The sequence below is a fragment of the Equus caballus genome, chromosome 1, assembly GCF_041296265.1.
Source record: "Equus caballus isolate H_3958 breed thoroughbred chromosome 1, TB-T2T, whole genome shotgun sequence".
NCBI classification, from domain to species: domain Eukaryota; kingdom Metazoa; phylum Chordata; class Mammalia; order Perissodactyla; family Equidae; genus Equus; species Equus caballus.
This window is the reverse complement of record NC_091684.1, coordinates 13901166-13922439: the sequence shown is the minus strand read 5'-3', so window position 1 is coordinate 13922439 and position 21274 is coordinate 13901166. Positions and strand designations below refer to the sequence as shown.

At 50.6% G+C, this 21274-nt stretch overlaps 1 protein-coding gene across 9 annotated transcripts in view; it reads left to right on the top strand.

The window, feature by feature from the left end:
- The window catches only part of GRK5 (G protein-coupled receptor kinase 5), a 218426-nt gene that overhangs the window by 133868 nt on the left and 63284 nt on the right, over positions 1-21274 (top strand). For 7 of the 9 annotated variants that reach the window (XM_070259970.1, XM_023638461.2, XM_070259989.1 and 4 more), the window contains one exon: positions 14823-14935. The exons of the other annotated variants lie outside the window; for them this stretch is intronic. In XM_070259970.1, coding sequence (XP_070116071.1) covers positions 14823-14935 — 113 coding nt within the window. The remainder of the gene's footprint in view (positions 1-14822; positions 14936-21274) is intronic. 9 annotated transcript variants of the gene reach the window in all.

Genomic DNA, 21274 nt, shown 5'->3' with positions numbered 1-21274 from the left:
CTGGAAACTGCGGTGACCAAGTGCTCAAAGGCAGCTAGGTCTAGAATTCCCTTCCAGGGTGGAGCTCCCGGCTGCTTTGCTTTGGACCAGAGGTTCGGGGCATCCTGTTGGCTCCCCTGGCTTAATCCCCACCATGGGCGACATCTGTGACCTGTGCTTCCAGAATGGAAATTCAATTCCAAGCCCCCTTTGGGAGGAACTGGATTCTCTCCGTGCGGTGGTCGCTTGGGCTATGCTGTGTGCATTCCCGATTCGGTTCCAGCTACACACAGGTCTGGTTTGTCAGCTCCGGCCCCATGCAGACTCTGTCTGCGAGGGAAGGTCTCTGCCTGCCTCCCACCGTGCTCCAGCCGCCTACTTTAACTGGGCTGACTCATCCAGAACAAAACGCAGTTACGGCCTGACCTTTCAGAACCCAGGGCCCCCGTTAAGAAGTCCTTGGAGGGCTTTCCGAGGCAGCATACTGACTGTGAGGAGCTGAGAGCTCCTCTTTCCCTGTTGCTCGCTACATTTTCTGAGCAAAGCTTCTCTCCATGCAGGTGCTCAGAAGGAAAAATAAGTAAGCATCGGAGGTTCCAGTGTGGAATTTTTCAATCATCTGAACATTGTTCTTGGCAAGGAATAATTTAAAGCAAACAGCTATTATGGGTTACATTTTTAGACCAGTTAGAAATAGGGGTTTCACCACAATGGTATTCTTTGATCATCCCAGTCATCTTTTTGGTCTTTTTCCCAGTTATGTATCTTGTGCTAAGTAACGGAGGAGGATACCTATTAACCTTGAGCATCAGTTAAATATCTGTCAAAATGTCTGTTTCGCACCCAACAGAGGGAAGAAAACAAGCGTTACCAGCGAGCCATGCTCTAGGCTGAGCCCGAGCTTACGAGATCTAGACAGTTAGGAGATATGTGAGCCTCTTAAAAAAGAAAGAAGGGACGAGAGAAAAGCATGTGTTTTGGGCACTGCATGCTTCTATTCTGTATTTGTATAGCTGAAAAAGCTTTAGTTTAAAATAAGTGTTATTTGGCAAGAAGTGGTACTTCATCCTGGCAAATTGTGTTCTTTTCCTTAGATAAAAATGAAAATGCATGAGGCATTTTGCTTTTTTCCCTCCTGATAATTAAAAGCATCTACTTGGCTCCATGCGGAGATGGCCCTTGAAGATTTATATGAGACACCTGTGTGGCGTCGATCACAGGCCTGCAGGCTGACAGAAGCAGCTACACTTCACCGTGTTCAAAATGCCAGGTCCTGGAAGGGAGTTTTGAAAGGCTTCACTGGGGGTCTCTGTGCAAGACCTGGAGGGGGACCCCTGCATGGGAGTCTTTGAATTTTCATAAAGGACTTCCCCTCCCTGTTCACATTGATCCAGGGCCTTAGAGCAGCTGAGGAGACTAAGCAAGCCCTGGGGTGATGAATAAGGCAAGGCCCCACGCACACACCTGGGCCTCAGTTTCCCCATCTGGGTGATGAGGGCATTAGACTAGGTTTCCTTCGGGTTTTCTGCAAGGTCCACGACCATGCTCCCTTCAACACGCGCTTCCTCTGGCTCTGATGTGATTGCTTGTGAAGGACGAGCAAGTCAGTGTTGTGAAGGGGCTCCATTTCCTGTGTGGCAGATCTTTTCATTAACTTGACCCAACACAGGGAGAGATTTGGAAACCAATATGTTAGGATATAGCCAACAGCTAGCAAATTGATGAGTTAGATCGTTAATCTATACATTCGTTCACTTGTCAAATGTTACTGTGTGCCGGCTTTGGCCAGGCTCTGTGCTAGGTGCTGGGGTGAGGGAACAAGGCAGCCTGGGCCCTGCCTACTCCAAGTTGGGCCCAGCCCTGTTTGGGTTCCTGTCCTGTTGGCTTAAGGACTTGCCTCCATGTAGGTCCGAGCACAGGAATGTGCTGTGAAATGCAATTCCAACACCCTATTAAAAGCGAAGCATTTGCTTCTGGACACCGAGGACTTTAAGATTTCTACCTTCAAGAAGCAAGGGATTTGTTTTGACAAAAGAAGTGTAAACAGGATCCTGGTGAATAACGTTTCTCATGACTGCTCCTGCTTTAATCAATTGTATATTTATTGGTGACCTCATTAATGTCCAGACTGTCCTGGGCTCTGCTGGGCATGCAGAGGGGGTGGCAGTGGAGAGAGGGAATATACAGCTCAGCCGAGGAGGCTCGGCCAGCTCTGAGGACAACAGCCAAGGGAATGAGACAGCATGTATGTTATGCAATCACAGGTGTGGTGCAGGCCGTGGAGCTGAGGAGCTCAGAAGCGGTGAGGGGGCGGCAAACTCGGGTCAGGCGTCCTGGAGGAGGAGAGGAGAGAAGGGCGTTCCAAATAATTCTTCTGTGCTGGCCCAGCCTGTGGAGTGTAGATGTCCAGTTCATAGCCAGCTGTGAGCTGCCATGGCTTTCCCACGCCTGCCCCTGGAGGCTGGAGCTCCTGGACTTGGAGTGCAGAGCAGCCGCATCCCATGGAAATGGAATGACCAAGAGGCCATGGGTACATCCAGGTTATCGGGGTGCCTCTCTCCCCTGTGGGCCCCTGGCCTTGCCAAATCATGCCATTGGTGGACATCATCCACCTCTCAGTGTCCCAGGTGCTTGCCTGCTGCTGCCATGGATCCCTAAAAGCTAAAAGATGCAGAAGAGTTGTTCTACTGTCAGGAAGATCTGAGTTCAAATCCCATCTCTGCCTCTTGCTAGCTCTGGGACCTTGTGCCAATCCCTTCTCAGGACCTCATTTTTTGGCGTCTAGACAATAACTAATAAGCTCACCGGTTTCACAGGCCTGTTGTGAGGATTGCACGAGACAAGCATGTAAAGTGCCCAGCATGGTGCCTGGGATATAGCAAGCACCCCATCCCTATTAGCTGCTCTTGTTTCAGCTATTGTTATGCTACAACAGGTGGCCAAGTGGGAAGGCCACTGTCTGACCCAAAGGCCATCTCTTTCTGAAAGCCAGCTCTGCCAGACCCTATAAAAATGCAGGTCTAAAATCCCGACGGCCCTGAGCTATAATTCAGGTGGCACAGTCTGAATCGAGACTCCAGCTTTCTCTATGCTGGTTTCTGCCAAACAACATGCCTCTCCCCTGTTCCTCATCTGAACATGGGCATTGGGTGAACTCCGTGTGCCTGTGAGTATATCCATCTCTTCCTTCTCCACATCCATCTCTTCCCACCTCCAGCCCCTCTTGGGTCTGGGGCTGAGCTAAGCAAAGATGGCCTGAAGGAAGGAGTTGACATGGTTTCACCTTTAATTACCCAAGACCTGGATCGGGTTCCAGTGGGCCAAGCCCTTGATGCTCTGTTCCTTGGACAAAGAGTTTGGGTGTGTCATGTGGCCAGTCGTCTGGGAGCCATGATGAGGCAGCAGGGGGAAGTGGAGGTTTATCTGAGAGAAAATTCCAGAAGCAGAGAATAACTGCCACCAAACGTTTGTCCTCTATCCCAAGAATGAGGACCAAGGTGCAGGTAATACAGAAAGACAGGTTTGGTCTCAAAGTAAGAATGGACTTTTAACATGGTTGACAAAGAGCATTGGACACTTTGTAGGCGAAGGGCTTCCTGTCCCCAGAAGTGCGCAGACCGAGGTCGGCTGAGCATCTGGCTGGGATCATTGAGAGGATGGGCGTGGCTGGGGGGTCTTCGGACCCTGAGACCTCAGGACTTTCGGGAGACGACAGCTGCCTCCACCTTCCCAGGCATTCACTTCTCACAGGCTGGCGGCACAGCTGTGAGCCTCACTAGGCCCTGGCTGGTGGCCCAGGAAGAAGCAGGGCCGCCTCTCTGCGCAGAGGCTGCTGTTTGCCTTGGCCCCCACTTGCCCAGCCACTTCCTGACCCCGCCCTCTTGTGGCTTTTGCTTCATTAGCTCATAGCTCCCGCTGAAGCCAGTCCCCAGGGCCCTGGACAGCAAGGTGGGCCCAGCCTCCAAAGCTTCAGAGCCCCCACGCATCCCTGCTCACTTCCCCAGCCGGCCAGGGCGGCTCGCAGTAATGATGGGCCAGGCATTGCTGTCCAAGGGTAAACCGGAAGCACTAGAGAGAGACTGAGGCACAGAGAGAGGGAGTAACGACCCTAGCCCCCACAGCAAACTGGCAGGGCTACCATGGAAGCTGAGCCCCAGACCCCTGGAACAGTGTGCTTCCCACGCCTTCCAGAAATGCTGTCTTTAAGCTCATGCTTGCTCTGCTCCCGCTCTGGCCACAGTGCAAGTGCAAGAGGGAAGGCAGCAGGAAGGGCTTAGAGACCCCAGTAGTCTGAACTCTACTTGGGGCTCTGATGCTGGAGAAAGGCCCCATGCCCTCTGATGTCTCCATCCCCACCAGGCTTCTCCCTGTGGAACTGCCAAACTGGGAGGCAGGGGCATTTAAGCTCCTCTCGTTCGTTCATCAGCCTCATTTTGTAAAAGGGGAAACCGAGGTCCAAAGAAGAGAATGACGGGCCTGAGGTCATACAGGGGTCAGAGGCGGAGCTGGAGGCAAAGTCCTGTCCCCTGGCCCCAGCCCCATGGCCCTGGCTGAGCTTTCCAAAAAGCAAGGGAGTCAGGCAGGGCCCCGCGCTCAGGCTGCCTCGCTTCTGGGGACTCTGGGCCCATCACGGCTGCAGCGCACTGCCTGGCCCAGCCTCGCCGCAGTCAGGCACCCGGAGACTTCTATTTCCCTTGGACAGAAGCCCTGCTAGGAGCAACTCTTTATCATCTAGTTGCTTCGGGGTGACCTTCATTTCTGGGAGATTAACACTGGGGCGTGTCAAGGGAGTGTAGGCCTGACATCGCTACCCCCTGGTTTGGGAGCATGTGGCCTCGGCGTCACATCCATCTGTCGTTTGTTCAGTCATTTGCTCATTTTACACACACACCTGCGCTCCTGCTCCGGCCAGCACTGTTCCAGGTGCGGGGGGTTGAATGAACTAGGCTTACAGTTAATGCGCTACTGGGATCACCCGGGAGCTTCGAGAACTGCTGACACCATCTGCAGAGATCTGATGCCATTGGCTGGGTACGGCCTTGGTATCTCAATTTCTAAAACTGCCTGTATCCGCATGGGAATTTCTTTTCAAGGAGAAAAAAGCTTTGTAGAAAGAACGTGGCCATAGGAGGATAGCGTCCCCAGGATGGCTGTGAGCAGAGTGGCAGTGGTTCTGGGAAGGCCCTGGGCCTCCGGGAAGGCAGCAGCATTCACCATCAACTGAGGCTTTCCCAGGGCCTGGCACCACAGCGGCCTGAGTCCCAGCTCGCTAGAAGGTTCTGCTGCAGGCCAGGCAGGGTGAAGTTCCCCAGCCCTGCCCCTGAAGGGGGACCTGTCGCGGTCACAGCTCCTTGGCTTTGCAGGACCTTCCTAATCTCAGTGATTCTGCAGCTGTGTTTTTAGAAGAGTTGTTTTCCCCTCATTGTAAAAATATTGAAAATCTAGAGAAATAGAAACAACCGCAGGTCACACATCGGTATGTTTCCTTTTTGCCCGGCATTTTCAAGAGCCGCCGCCGCGGGTGTGAAAGGTGCCTTTTCTGCTGGTGTCTCTGGGTTCTCCGGCTGTCTGTGTGCTAGCAGGGAAGGAAGCTGTACCATCGCAGAGCAGTGGGCTCAGACCTGGGTGGTTCCAACCTCTCATTTAGAGATGGCAGGTGAGAGAGCCAGGCTTGGAACCCAGGTCTCAGTTCTGTTCCTGCTCTTTCCAACATGCCAGGCTCCGTCCAGCCAATGCCTGCACAGTGTGCATGTCTACCTGGCCATTCCCCAGGTCCACCTATACCACCCCACTCCTCCATTTACCCACCTAATTCTTTGTCTCATTCCCACTGCAGGGGAATATCTGAATTCTTTGCTTCTCTTGCCCTTGAGGATAAAACAGAGATCACACTGCCTGACTCCGGGGCTCTGTGGTGACGGCATATGGCCCATGTCCTGTCCAGCTCAGCCCTCAGCACTTTCCCAGACTCCCAGGATTCCTGGGCTTTGACTGCACCCAAAGGGTTCAAGCTAGAGACGCGGACCCGCATCAAAGTGGTGGGGCTGGAAGGGGCTTCTGCACTGGAGCCTCCACGAGCACACTTCACTCTGCCTCTCCTCTTCCTTTCACAAATCCACAGACAAGAACCCCCACTCCTAATTCCCTCCCTTCCCCACCTGACAGCCAGCCCCAAACACCTTGTAACTCAGTGGTTTTCACATGTGGCTTGTCCAGGTGCCACCAACCTTTGTAAGAGCCAGGCTTAATAGTTTTGATCCTACAGACAGGTGACTAGTACCAGACATTGAGTAAAACTACAGACCAGAATGAGGGGGACAAAAGGCACAGGAAGATGAGGCTTGGTTTGGGTGTGTTTGTGTAATGTGCCATATGTCATTTTTTATTCACACAAAAACATCTTTCTTCAAGTAATAGGAACCCACTCAGCTGTTGCTAACCAAATACCAAATGTTTCCCTTTTCCTCTCTTGCTCTTTCCAAGAGGCGGGCTGTGAAGAATTGCCGTTATCCGTGATGCTATCTTGCCTTTCAAACGTCAGAGAGCTTTTTCCTCAGAGCAAACGCCCAATTGTTTTCTCCAGCTTTGGCAGGAATTTTGAAGAGAAAGCTGTTTTCAGATCACTTCTGTTTATTGTTTTAGACCTGGACTGTGGCAAAGTGAAGGGCTCGTGGCCTCTGTCTAGTCCAGTCTCCTCTCATCTCTTTTCCTAAATTGCCTTTGGACCTATCAGGACCCCCCTCAAAAAAAAAAAAAAAAAAAAAGGCCAAAAAACCCCTGGTATTTCAGTAAGACAATGTTAAGGAAAATAAAATGAAACAAAACAAAATAAAATCAGCCTCCAGTTGGTAGAGAGATGGCTCCAGGAATTGCTTTTGGACACCCCCATCCCCCCATGGACAATAAACATGTGGTTTCATTTCCAAGGGCTCCGGTGTTAGCGTTTCCATTTCCTCAGGAAGCTGCATTTCTTGCTCTTACTTCTGAAATGGAACGTGCATTTTCATTGGCCCGAGTTCAAGGAGTGCCTGCAGCAACAACGAAAACAGCCCCAAGCAGGTTTCGGTCATCTACACCCCGCACCCGCCCAGCCGTGACTCTTCCTAGCTCCCCATCCGCTATGGATTGATGCCAACTCTCCAAGCCGGGGAGGAAGGGGTGGTGGCCTCCTTCACTTGGGGTTTGTGGCCATCGGAAGGGAGCCATGCTGTCCTCACTGCCTGTGTTCTGGCCCTCAGTTGGGAAAGTCTGGTTGCTCTCCAAGCGTCCACATACCACAGGCTCCTAATTAAGAAAGTATGTTCCCATTTCATGTCACTCGAAAAGAATGAAAACAGTGACAGCATTTATTTATCTTCGCTATCAATATCATTCCTGTTTCTGCGTCCGCTGGGGGTTATGAGCCTTGAAGGAATTGACTGTGGGTTGTGAGATTTTAACCTCGGCCATGTGCTGTAGGGACACGTGGGGCTTCTCTCTGAGAGGCAGGCTCCAAGGGAGGGAGACAAGGGCCAGCAGAGCCCTGGCCCCTGCCCTCCTGGAGCTTGGGGTCCCATGGCAGCCACGGGAGGAGTGACTTTTGCCTTCTTTGGTGCTGATGTGGAGTCAAGCCCCCTTTCACCAGCTGCCTCCCATTTTCTTGGTGAATCTTCCGAGAGGTAAAAGCCACTACATCTCCAGTCTTTTAGAGGAGATACGGTCTGTCCGAATGGCTAGGGTTTATGGAGGACCTGCCACATGCTCCGACGGGGCTGGGGGCTCACATATGTTACTAATCCTTGGCGGCAACGGAGTAACTGATTGCTGGACCTCAAGTTAAGGGACTTGCCCAAGACCAGAAAGCAACTCAGCCCACTTGGGCTACTACAACAGCATACCACGCACTGGGTGGATTATAAACAGCAGACATTTATTTGTCTCAGTTCTGGAGGCCGGGAAGTCCAAGATCAAGGTGCTGGCAATTCTGTGTCTGATGAGGATCGACTTTCTGGGTCATAAACGACTGTCTTTTCGCAGCGTCCTCACCCGGCAGAAAGGGCGAGGGAGCTTTCAGGGGCCTCTTTTATAAGGGCACTAATCCCATTCCTGAGGGCTCCACTCTTATGACCTAGTCACCTCCCAAAGGCCCCACCTACAAATACATTGCGGGTTAGGTTTCTACATATGAATTTTGGGGACACAAACTTTCAGTCTGTAGCAGGTGTCCTTAACAATGGGCCTGCGATGGTGATACTGTCAGTGTCTTATTATGAGAACAGGCTAGGAGACGAGGGGAAGCTCTCCATGAAGCACCCGAACATCACAGGTGGTGGTGGTGAGGACGGGGCCCCTTGTCTTGTTGCACCCTTTGTGGCTGACAACTTGGTAAGTGTCGTGCCTGACCTGGGTAAGGCAGACTTGGAAGGGACTAGCTGTGCCTAGACCTTCAGGACATGTGTGTTGCTTCTCTGTAGGCATGTACCTGCATGCTTGCCCGGGTATTCTCAGTTACATTCATTACCAAGTACATTGACCTGCTGACCCCCTTACTTAACATCACATGCTGATTCCTGTCCCTTTGTGCCTCACCTCCCACCCCCAAGGAACTTATCACTTTCTGTGCATTTTCTTTAAGCCGTTTTCTTTTTTAAAAAGTATTGTGGCGGGGCCAGCCTGGTGGCATAGTGCTTAAGTTTGCGTGCTCTGCTTTGGTGGCCCGGGGTTCGCAGGTTTGGATCCCGGTTGCAGACCTGGTACCTCTTGTCAAGCCATTCTGTGGTGGCATCCCACGTAAAGTAGGGGAAGACTGGCACAGATGTTAGCTCAGGGCCAATCTTCCTCATAAAGAAAAAAAAGGTATTGTGGTAAGAACATTTAACATGAGATCTACCCTCCTAGTAAATTTTCAGGTGCGCAACACAATATGGTTAACTAAAGCACAGTGTTGTACGGCAGGTCTCTAGAACCTAAGCGTCTTGCAAAACTGAAACTTTAAACCCATTGAACAACAGCTCCCCATTTCCCCCTCCTCCAGTCCCTGGCAACCTTACTCTCTGCTTCTAGGAGTTTGACTCTTTTAGATTCCTCATATAAGTGGAGCCATGCTGTATTTGTCCTTCTGTGATGGGCTTATTTCACTTACCTTAACATCCTCAAGCTTCCTCCATGTTGTCACATATGGCAGAATTTCCTCCTTTTTTAAGGCTGAATAACATTCCATTGTATGCATACACCACATTTTGTTTAATCCAGTCTTCGGTCTGTGGACATTTAGGTTGTTTCCACATCTTGACTATGTCACAATAAACATGGGAATGCAAATATGTCTTTGAAATCCTGATTTCAATTCTTTTGGATAAATACCTAGATGTGGGGTTGCTGGATCATATGGTAGTTCTATTTTTAATTTTTTGAGGAATTGCCATATAGTTTAAGCCACTCTTGAAGGTCTGTCACTGGCTCCCTGCAGTGGTCACAGACCTGGCCCTGAATTCTTGCTCAAACGCACCTTGCCCCACGCTTTGCCATGCCCTCTTGGTCCTCCAGGCTTCTCACCTGGGGACTTCCCTCCCTGCTGTGGCTTCTTGCCCTTCGCCCAACCTCTGGCCCTGTTTCTCTGGCTTTGACCTTCTTCCCCAGTGCTCGGCCTCTCCCCTGTGGCCTTGCCATCTGTGGCCCCGTCACTCCCATTCCCATCTACAGTGTGCTCTCCCATGGGTGCCATCCCTGAAACCTACCCAACGTCATGAGGGCAGTCTGTGCCTCCTCTGCCGACACACCTTCAGGGACATTCCTGGCAGTCCTGCTTTACGCGGTTTTGTCTATGGCTGCTCTTCCCAGCCCTGTCTGTGAATGTGCCTCCCTCCTGCCTCGGCTAGTGAGCAGACTGCTCAGGACAAAGGTGAAGCCTGTGGTGCCTCCCTCATCTGCTTTCAGGGATGCCCACGACAGGGCCCAGGACACAGTGCACAGTCGGGGCCCTGCCAGTGTCTGTCAACCTACTAATGGGACTGTCCATTGGGAAGAAGTGGTTCTGCCTGAGGCATGGCTGGAGGTCAGTGTGTTGCAGGAAGGTGTGGCAGTCCTGGCTTCCCGGGCCAGCTGTAGGCATGCTTGGGAGTGTCAAAACCTTGAAGGAACAAATGACACATGGTTTCTTAAAGCCAGTTGCATCCAGCTCCCCACCAAAGCAGGATCCCAGCCACACAGGCTGCACCCTCCCTGCACATGCAGCAGTGGCTCCCAAAGTGGTGACCTCCCCTGTAGATGCCTCCCCACTCCCCACCTCATCTTCACCCACCTTTCTGTGCACTGCAGTTCAATCATTTGTGCTCTAAAATCATCGATCCGTGGTAGGGCAGTGAGTCCATTCCAGTCTCCTTGGCCTTGGAGTCCAGACCTTTCCTGGCTTAGCCCAGCTTGCCTTTGAAGCATGTCTCCCACCACCCTCCTGGGTGCAGGGCAGGCCCCAGCCCCTTCCTGGGGGCACTCTGCCCCTTGATCAAGGGCACAACTCAGTGTCCTAGGCTTAGAGTGGGCTTTCTAGACCCTTCCCCTTTCCGGTCACCTTCCTGTAGTCATGGGACTCTCTGTTACTGTGACCAAGGCCAAACACAGTCACATATCGCAAAGACCACGCCCCCATTCTTGGTCTCAGCTGACCACCAGCTGTTAAGTCCAAGTCTGTTACTGGATCATTAATCTGCCAATGGGTATGACGTATGTCTCCTCCCACTCGCTCATCCACGCATACCCAGGTGTTGAATTCAATAACAGTCTTAAAATTGAAGGAACCTTCTAATATCAAAAGGCAGGAGACCGTGGAAGAGAGTTTGCTGAATGAATGAAAGACCCAAAAGAATAAAGCTAGAATGATTAGGTGATTAGTGGATACTCTGAGGCAGGGGGGCCTGGTGCCCCTCATATCTTACATCAACAGCCTCTTTCTGGCTTGGAGGGAAAGACCAATGAGGCACATGGCCCCATGCAAGATTTTCATGTTCCAGAAGAGCCAGTGTGTATGTACGTTTGTGGACAGTGTATGTGTGCCTGTGGGCACAGCATCCCAGGAGACGGAGAGATTCAGGGACAGAGAGGAAAGGCTGTGCCCTGTGTCCTGGACACTGCTCCTCACCAATCCTAACAGACCACGCTTGGAGAAGAGATGTGGGCAGGGCCCTTCCAAGCTGGATTTCAACAACACGGCCGGCCTCTGTAGAAACCGATCAGAAAGGGTCTCCTCCGGAGCTGTATTGTAGAGCTCCTCGTGCTTCCAGCTTCAGCATTGTCGGACTTTCCAGAAGTGACACGCACCTCTAGTTTGCTTTGATGCATCAAGAACTTTGATTTGCGCCTCCTCCTGTCACCTTAATCAATCCCCAAATTCATGTTCTTCCTTCTATGTCCTCATTCTCCATTTCCAAAGGAACTGCAAACGTTGCATTTTGATTTTATTGTTGGGGGTGGTGCTTCCTCAGAAGACAGGCCCATTTATCTGTATTTAAGGCTGAGAAAAGAATTCGAATAGATAATTACTGATCCTTTTATTTCTTCCTGGGCTTCTGATGAGTGGCTTTCTTGCCTGGAATCCTCTGTACAGCTGGGAGAGACATGGAATTGAGGTGCTGACAGCTTGTGTTGGAATCACGTGGTGTTTACTGTGCTGAGAGTGTGTGGCGGCCTTGTTTCCATACTGACAGCAAATGCCATATGGGGAGGAAAATTCCTGTCAGATGAACCCTTAAGGAATCACAATATGGTACACGAAATCTCATAATTGCTTTTGGAAGTGGGGAGGGGCACCTTGCTCAAATCATGTAAGCAGTGCGGTACTCTCTGCCATAATTGAAGAAAATTGGAGTTTGACACAAGGTAATTTACTTTCCTTCTGTGTTTGTGCTGGGGAAGTTCAGTGGATTGGGAAAGGATGGAGAAGTTGGTTTTCTTCACCTCGGGGGATCAGGTTGAGTGGGAGGTAGCAAGAAGAGAATGCAGTCTGTGTCTGCAGGGCATTATGCTAACAGGTGCGGGCTCCAGACCTGTCACCCTCTCGGCTCCCTCCTTCCCAGATTCCCTACTGTGGCTGACGATAACACTCATCTCACTTGACATTTTATTACTGTCACTTGGGATCTTGTCTGCTCACGCACACCCCACGCCCGCTTTCCAACAGAATCCAAGCTCCCTGAGGGATGGGACCGCATCCCAGTCTCCCCACCCCCATCGATGCTGGCACACATTGAGACGGGTTAAATGTTTTTTGGAGTGGCTATTCGTGAAGCATCCATGCATGGAAAGGTAGACTGAGTTAAGGCAATAGTCCAAGGCTAGTTTCGGTCCCCAAACGACGTGGGGAGGGGGCCAAGAGGCAGACTTGGAAGGTGGCTCATCCATGTTGATGAAGTATCCACTGAGGGGAGAATGAGAGATTTTCGAGTGCCTTCTTATACACACTATACTTAGAACTGGTGAATTCCTACAAAAATAGTCCCCGGCCCTTAGGCAGTTTACACATGATATCGGAGTGGGCTGTAAAACTACGCAGCCTGTATGCCTGGTCACTGCTCTTTCAGTTGCAAGAGACAGAAACCCAACACCAACTGGCTTAAGCAAAGAGTCTGTCAGGTAAATAAACGTGCAGCCCCCGGGCTGGCCTCGGTCGGCTGGCTTAAGGTGCTCCTATGACTCGAGCACTGGGTTCTCTCTTCTCCATCAGCTCCGCCTTCCCCTGCTTCATTCTCTGTGGCTCTCGCTGCCTAGTGGAAAAGCCAGTTGTGGCAGCTCTTGGTTGACTGGCCCTAAGCCCTCGTCATCCCAGAGAGGGGCAAATGTCTTTCTCAGAAGTTCTAGCAAAAGCCATGGAAGGACTCCAAGGCCCAGTCAAGTCACACACCCTGAACCTATCATTTGGGCCAGAAGACAGGAGGGCTCTGATTGGCTAGAACTGAGTCACATGTCTTTCTCTGAGCTTATCACTGTGGCAGAAACAGAGACCTTATTGTCTGGGACTAAGTCGTGTGCCCATCCTTGAACCTATTGTGTGGTTGGGAGACAGGGTGCTCTTATCGTCTAGGATGGAGTCATGTGCACATCCCTGAGGCTTGGGAGCAGTTGGCTTCCTTACAACCTTGGGCTGGAGTTTTACAGACCTGGGGAGAGGAGATTCCCTGAAGGAAGGGGGATGGAACAGACCGAAAAACCCATATCCATGATGATACAGATGGTGTTTATTAAACATTTCCTGTGGGCCAGGCTCTGGCCTGAGTCCATTCTATGCATTATCTTATTTAATCCTCATGACAGTCCTAGCAGATAGGTGCAATTACTGTCTCAGGTTCACAGATGAGGAGACTGAGGGATAAGAGTGTCAAGTCAGCTGCCCCATGTCACACAGGCAGTGAGTGGTGAGGCTGGGATTTGAGCCCAGGTGGTTTAGCTCCAGAACGCATGCTAACAGCCTCCACCCTCCCTACAGGTAACAGCTCTGCTCCTGTGGGTGAACTCTTTGGGTATGAAAGTGAGTTGACATGATGGTTGTGTTTTAATTCCTTTTTGTATTTTGTATCTCCAGAGAGACCCCCTCTAGGGGAACGATTGTCCTGGCTCCTCCACATTTGGCAAGAGTATAGTCATTCCTTCCATCTAGGTAGCTCTCCTAACCAAGGACTAACTCACTCTCTTCCTAGTTTCCCCACAAAGTCGCTTGACCATTTCCGGTGCAGCCGTAGGATCAAAGGGCCAATGTGCAGTGCTTAAGAGGGTTCGAGGCAATGAGTCTCAGTCCTTTTAGCGTCTTTTTGGCCAGAGAAAGCCTCTTGCAGAGGCTTCAGCATCATTGCAGGAAGAGCCAGAAGGGACCCTTCCATCTTACCTCCAACATATGCCTACATTTTTCAGAGGAAGACTGAGGCCTAGAGAGGTCAGTGAGTTGCTTGAAGTCACATAGAAAATCATTGGCTAGAACCCTGGTCACTGGGCCTCCAGGCTTGGAGTCTTGCCTTGCATTTCTTTTCAGAACTCTCTTGGCTACTGAGTGGCTGAGGGTTGGTCACTTTCTGTCTCCATGCCTATAGCTCCTTAGCTTGGAAATGCAGGGTTTTAATAATTTGAAGCATCCTAAGACTGGGCTTTGCTCCAACTGGGCAACAATGAAATTATTATTATTTTTGCTGTATCCATTAGCATGCTTTGAATTACAAGGAACTTTAAAATCTTTTCATACTGCCCTAAGCAAAGCTCATAAATAAGCTTTTCAGATGTGGTTTGGGCTGCAGGCATGGTTTGATCCAGAGATTCATCACATCACCAACTCTATTTACGTCTTGTAATTTTCCCAGCTCTGACTCCTCCATGTATCAGCCTCATCCTCACAGCGGCTTCTCTTGCAGTGTCAAGAACACTGCAGCAGACCCTGACCTCACTCAGGCACCACAGCATCCAGAAGAAGAGAGAGCACCTCTGCTCAGCGTGCCCAGCGTGGTTCACTCTGATTTTACCGGCTTGGGTTACATGCCTGCCACCCTTATCCAGTCACCATAATCAGGGAATGTGACATGCTGATTGGCCAGCCAAGGGGTGGAGTCATAGTCTCTGGAACTGCTGGCCTCTCCATATAGAAATCAGGGCATTGGAAAGGGAGGGGGAGTGGGCTGGGGAGTAGAGGCTGGGCCATAACTGGCACTTTGTTCTCCACTGACCTGGTCCCCCTCTGAGTCTGCAGAGCCTGGAAATAAATAAGGGGTCCTGAGAGTTTGCCAGTCACCTTGTTTCATCCATCTGGGGCTCTGGATCCAGGTGTGGGTTGATGGACCGCCCCGACTGGCCCTCTCCTGGGTCTGACCACATTCTTCTCTTCTTCTCTCCAGAAAGAGATTACTGCAGTTTATGTGACAAGCAGCCAATTGGGAGGCTGCTTTTCCGGCAGTTCTGTGAAACCAGACCTGGGCTGGAGTGTTACATTCAGTTCCTGGACTCAGTGGTAAGTCCCTGCTTCTGGGAGGAGGCCCTTTGGTCCTCTGTGATCAGCAATTGTTTTCGTCTGGAGGAAAAGACAGACCATGTGGTTTAGAAGGGTGAAGAATAAACTGGTTGCTTAAGAAACTTCCACTGCAGACTTGGAGAATGCAGACTTGTCTCCAGGTCTACACCTGCTGGGTGACCATGGTTAGGCCACCTTCCTCTCTGGGCCTCGGTTGCTGCTGCTTTAAAGTGAGGCTGTGTCAGTTCTCTGATTCCCGGAGCCTGGGTTGTTATGCAGGGGAGCGCCTGAGGAAGTCGGGCAGGTTTCCCAGCACCCCAAGGTAGTTCTCGGCTTCCACGACCCCTTCCTGAGCAGAGAACCCATTTTCTAAAGTTCTAAAGCTTGTGTGTGTGTCTTTGTTTACTGTCTGCTTCTCTGCCAGAATGCAAGCTCCCTGAGGCCAGGACCCTGGGCTCACCCCTGCTGTATGGGGCGCATACAGGCATTCAGTAGATGTTTGTGGAATGACCATGTGTTGGCTGTTTCAAGCCAAGCTGACAGCTGCTGGCATCACTGGCTGCTGGCATACGTGCTCTTCCTTACCCCATGGGGACTTCCTTCAGACGTACTGGTCGTTCATTTGTTTAACAAATGCTGATTGATCTGCAGGGGCTTTTAGGATAGGATGTAGGAAGATGCAGGAGTCCCTCGGCACTTGCCCAAGAAGGCAGGGCCCCTCAGCCTGGCTCACTGCTCTTGGGGTTTCTATCAAAGGAAGGTGGACAAGGGGTGGGGCGGTGAGGAATGGAGACTAGTCATGAAAGGAATGGGGTCATCCAGGCTCCCCCTCCCAGGGCAGGGAGCCAAGATGCTGTGGTTTCCTACAGGCCCTAATGCCATCATTGGCTGCAGCCATTCCGACCTCTGTCTTGGCTTGTGGGACAGCCCTTTGGGGCCCAAGTTTCTGTGTCTGCTTCAGGGTCTCCATGTGGATCTCTAGACCAAGACAAACTGCCCACTGAAGGTCTCCATAGGAAGTTGCATGGGACCCCTCAAAGTCAACGTGTGCAAAACAAACCCAGCACCTTCCCCCAGGTCCCCACAGCTACCAGCTCTGATGTATTCTCTGTTCCAGGGACGAGCACCTCACAGCCACCCAAGCCTTGAAATCCTTCCATTGTCTCTGTCCTCTCCCACTCCCCTCCTGATCAAGGACCCTGTGCTTGGCTCCTTGGTCTCTCCCAGAGCAGTTCCCTCACCTCCTCAGCCTCTGCCTTGGTCTTAGAGCAGGTTCTTGCACATCTCATATGTGGTACGACAATTCTCAACCTTGGCTGAACAGTCGAAACACCAGGGGAGCCTTAAAAAAATACCAGTGCCCGAGCTGAAGCCCAGACTCATTAGTTTGAATCTCTGGAGGTGGGGCCTACTGTTTTCATAACTTTTTATTATGGAAAATTTCGAACTATAAAAAGTAGAAATTGACAGAATACTATAATGAACTCCCAGGCACACTTCACCCCACTTCAACAATTGCGAACTCACGGCCAATCTTGTTCCACCACATCCCCCCTCTTGTAGCATTTTGTAGCAGATCTCACATTTATTATTTCATCTCTGAACATTTCAGTATGCATCTCTAAACAATAAGGGCTCTTTAAGAAAAAATACAGTACCGTTATCACAGCTAAAAAAAATTCTTTACTATCTTCAAATATTAGTCAATATTCAAGTTTCTGATTTTCTCATGCTTTTTATAGATGTGTGTTTTAACATCTCCCCTTGTTTATGCAGGAGAGCGTCCCATAGTCTGATTTACGCTCTCACTCCCATGTGTCATCTGACAGATTCCTCTGTGTTTCTTGTAAATTGCTCATTGGATCTAGAAACTTGGTCAGATTCAGTTTCAATTTTAGTGGGTGGTGGGGACTGACTTCATAAGTAGTTTCATATTCTTCTGTCAGGGGCTATATGGTATCTGGTTGTCTTTCTTTTTGAGATGGTAGTAGCCATTGACATTCAATACCTAAATCTGTTGATTAATTAGGGGTTGCAACATGGTGACATTCTAACTCTATCATTCTTTCTTCATTTGCTAACTTTCCCGCGTCCTTTCGATTACTATTTGGTTTCCCAGTGGTAAAGTTCATATGGGAAATGCTTGACTCTTTTCCTGTATTTATGTTTTCAAAGTACCCAGTTGGTTCACTAGCATCCTCCAATAGTAATAACCAGTTAGAGTTTCAAACATGTGGATTTAAAAAAGAATGTGTTTTGATGCATGATAGTCATTATCCTTATTGGTGCTCCATGGTCTCATCATTGGCCACTGGAGCCCTTCAGATTGGCTTCTGAGCTCATGAGAGGACCCTTAATCACTGGCAGCCACCTTGCTGTCTGGTGTGATATGATGTTCTGAGCTCATCTTGTATGTTTCCTGCCCTAAACCTGGAGTCCGTCATTTCTCCAAGGAGCCCTGGTTCCTTTTACTGAGAAATGCTACTTGGAGACCACAGTTTGGCACTAGGGGTACCCATTACTAGATTGGCCATTGTTTGTAGCAGACATTGGCATGTTTCAAATCTCCCAGGACTGTACTGTGTATCCAGGGTTGGGAATCATTGACACCAGGATAAAATTGAAGTTCTGTGGCTGACTTCCCAGACCTTCCACTGATGGGCCCCTGCCCTCCCTTTCATCCTTGGAGGTTCCTCTGGGTCTTTCTTGAGCCCTGCATTCTGGCCCCATCACTGCTTGTGATGGCTCTGACTTGCCAGGCTGATTGAAGCCTCTTGGCCCCGGCTCCCTCACTCTTGCTGCCTGAAGTGCCTCCCCATGTCCTCTCTGCTTGGTGAATACCTGCTCATTCTCCTGCTTTCTGCTCCCAGAAGGCTTCCCTGACTGCCCTCTCTCCCTGCTGTGCCCTCTGCTCCAGGTGCTTGCTCCGACATGCACCTGAGTCTCATTACTGTGCCGTTCTGACAGAATGGCATCTTGCCTAAGAGCACAGGCTCCAGAGACAGACCAGCTGGCAGTGAGACCTTGGGCAGGTGCTTAACCTCTCTGTGCCTCACGTCTTCATCTGTAAGTGGAGACACACTTGTATCTGATGGTGGTAGAGGCATTGATGAGTTCACACTGCTCAGAGCAGTGTCCGGCATGTCACAGATGCCCAGTGAATGTAGTCATTAGGGTTTACTTGGGTGCCTGTCTCCTCTGCTAACCAGAAGTCTCTTTGTAGCACAATGTAATGTAGCTCATCATCTCTGAATCCTCAGCCTACAACGCCTCACCTGACAGATGGTCAGTGCTCAGGATGTGGGCCCAGTGGAGGCGGTGACTTGCCCAGGGTCACACCAGAAGTGAGTGGCAGAGCTATGCCTGAACCCAGGTCTCCTGGCCCCCAACCCACTGCTCTTTCCTCTACATCATGCTGCCTCTGAGGTGACGTGGATTCTGGCAAATTGGATCAGGCTTTCTAGGGTCTTCGGTGGGGTGGGCTCTTTGTTGAAAGTAGATCTACCATGAATCCTTTTGCAAAGCAATCCCTCAGCGCCCCCACAAGCCTGTTTAGTGATGTACTACTTCTCCTAGATTGCATTTTCTTAAATCAAGACCCAGAAATCTGAAAAGCCAAGACTCCTTGATTCTGTTCTCAATCCTACTCCCATAGCCAGGCTGGGAGAACATGGGGTTTTCTGTTTCGTTTGTGAACTGGCAGACCCACTACATGTCACAAGGATTCCCCTCGTCAGGGTCTTTGTCGCCACCAGACTTGGGGGCTACTGGCCAAGATGTATCCACAGCCCCCAGCCCAGCCCACCTCAAAGTGCCTGGAGTGTTCACAACCCTATGTGGCCTGTGAGCCCTTAGCAGGACCTGGGTCTTGTTTTCTTTTCTCCTGGGTTCACAGAACACCTTGACCCTGGCAAGGCCTTCACTTGGAGCAGGAAGAGAAGCCCCGGGATCATGCTCCTGGCCATTCTTTTAGTCTTTCATTCGTTTAAGAAAAATCCTCTCTGCCAGGCACAGTAGCAGGCCCTTGAGATAAACCACTGAATGAAATGGGCCAAGATCTCTGCCCTCATGATGTTTACATTCTCTCCAGGGAGAGAGAGGCCATAATCAAGAAGCATAATAACTGAGTATCGATACAGAAGGTTAGAAGGTGATAAGGGGGATTGAAAAAGAAAACTGGAGCATGGAAGGGAGGTTGGGAGTGTGGAAATGGGGACACTGTTGTAGGATTAAGTAGGGCGCTCAGCAGAGATGTCTCTGAGAAGGTGATGTTTGACTGAGGCTTGGAAGGAGTTGAGGGAGTTAGCTGGGTGAGTATGTGGTGGAAGACATCTCAGGCAGTGGAACAGCCAGTGCAAAGGCCTGCAGGCAACGGTGTGGTGGCTGGAGTGGAGGGAGCAGGGGCAGAGGGATCTAGGACAGGTGTCAATCATGCAAGACCTTGTGCCATTAAAGAACCTTGACTTTGGCTTTGCGTGAAATGGGGGAGCCAGTGGAGGGTTTTGAGCAGAACAGCGGCATGGTCTGACTTAGGTCCTTTTAAACGACCCTCTGGCTCCTGTGTTGGGAACAGACTATGGGGGACTATGGTGGGAGCGGGGAGCTCTGATAGGAGGCTCCCTCAGCCGTCCAGGTGAGGGCTGATGGTGGCTCGAGCCAGCGCGGGAGCAGTCGGCAGTGGTGAGAAGTGGTTGGATTTGGGGCGTGTCTTGAAGGCAGAGTTAACAATATTTTCTGATGCCCTGGGGCTGAGAGAGAAGCATTATGGATGACTTGAAAAGGTTGACATGGGCAACTGGAAGGATGGAGTAAGGGTAGGGCTGTGGGGGGCTTGAGGGGGGAAGATCAGGAGCTCCATTTTAGGCACCCTCAGCTCGAGATGACTATCAGACATCCAAGTGGAGACGTTCGAGGGGAGGTGGGTGTTCAAGTCTGGAGTTTGTGAGAAAGATCTGGGCTGGAAGTAGAAAATTCGGAGTTGTCAATGTATAGCTGGTATTTACAGCCATGGGCTGGATGAGCTCACCAAGGAGATGAGTGTGGATGGAGGAGAGATGGGGACAAAAGACTGAATCCTGGACCAAGGCTGCTCCCCATTTGGAAAAGGTGAAGCATCAGCAGCTTTGGGACCTGTTTAGAGAGTTGATGAGGCAGAGCGGGGCAAGGCTAAACCCAGGAGCTAGTGGAATTTTCCAGCCACATGTCTTGTTAGACACTTATAGTCAGTTTGAGAAGAAGAAAAAAAAAAAAAATCCAATGGATGCCCATTTTCATTCTGGTCGTGCAGACGTTCCCTTGTGCTGGGCCTGTACCAAGAGCTTTTTTTTTGGAAAGGAAATGTAAGTCTGGCTCTGGTGCTGACGCAACAAACGCTCTTTACATATGCCTTAACGAAGCCGCCACTCGCAAGAGGCTGACTCCGTCCTCTCGTGTTTTTGTCTGCATCCCTGGGAATTAGCGAGGCCTTTTCATCACCCACCTTGACGTCAAATGACCAGCCTTTGGAACACCTCTTTTACGCATGGAGACTTTATTGAGTTTTCCAGGGCTGGCGCAATTCTCGTCTGAAATACATTTTTTCTTCCATCCTGACTGGAACTCCGAGGAGGGAGGAGGTAGCGGTGTCCTGGTGTTGCATACCGCCCCAGTGCTCTCTGGCTCAGCCAGCGCCGTCCACATGGTTCCCACCTCTATGCTGAATTTCTGTCAAGTGGAGTTTATTAAAAATACCCTGTCCTCACTGGGCTCTGATGTAGCCCCCAGGAAAGGCTGCTTTCCTGCTCAGTCCTAATGTCTGAGTTTCTCAAGACCAGTAGAAGACTGTGGCTGTTTTAAAGTGGGGCCTGGATGATCCTGGGGGCAGCAGAATGGTTTGTGCATCATTCATCACAATGCTTCTGGGAGCCAGAGAAAGACTCCTGTGCAGCCCTCTCACAGAGAAATGGAGTCAAGGCTGTGACTAGATTTGGCTTCTGGAGGGTGAAGAGAGTTTGCCCAGCTGGTCAGGGGATCAGAAGGGGTTCTAGGCTAGTGTCAACCTCCCCGGGGCCAAGAGGGTCTCGTCATGGACTCCTTAAAGATTCATGCACTGCTTCTCTAACCTGTTTTCTGGAACTTTGATGGCACGCCAGATCATTTGAAACCCTCCTGTCCCCACATTTGGGTGCAACTTAAAATTTTCAGGTCTCTTCTCTTTGGGGTTGGGGGTTTGGCAGATACTCAGCCAGATTCACTCAGCACATATTTATTGGATGTCTCCAACGCGTCACACTCTGTTCTAGCAGTTGGAGACTACACGGTGAGCAGAAGTAAGTTCCTGCCCTCGTGGAGCTTGCTTCC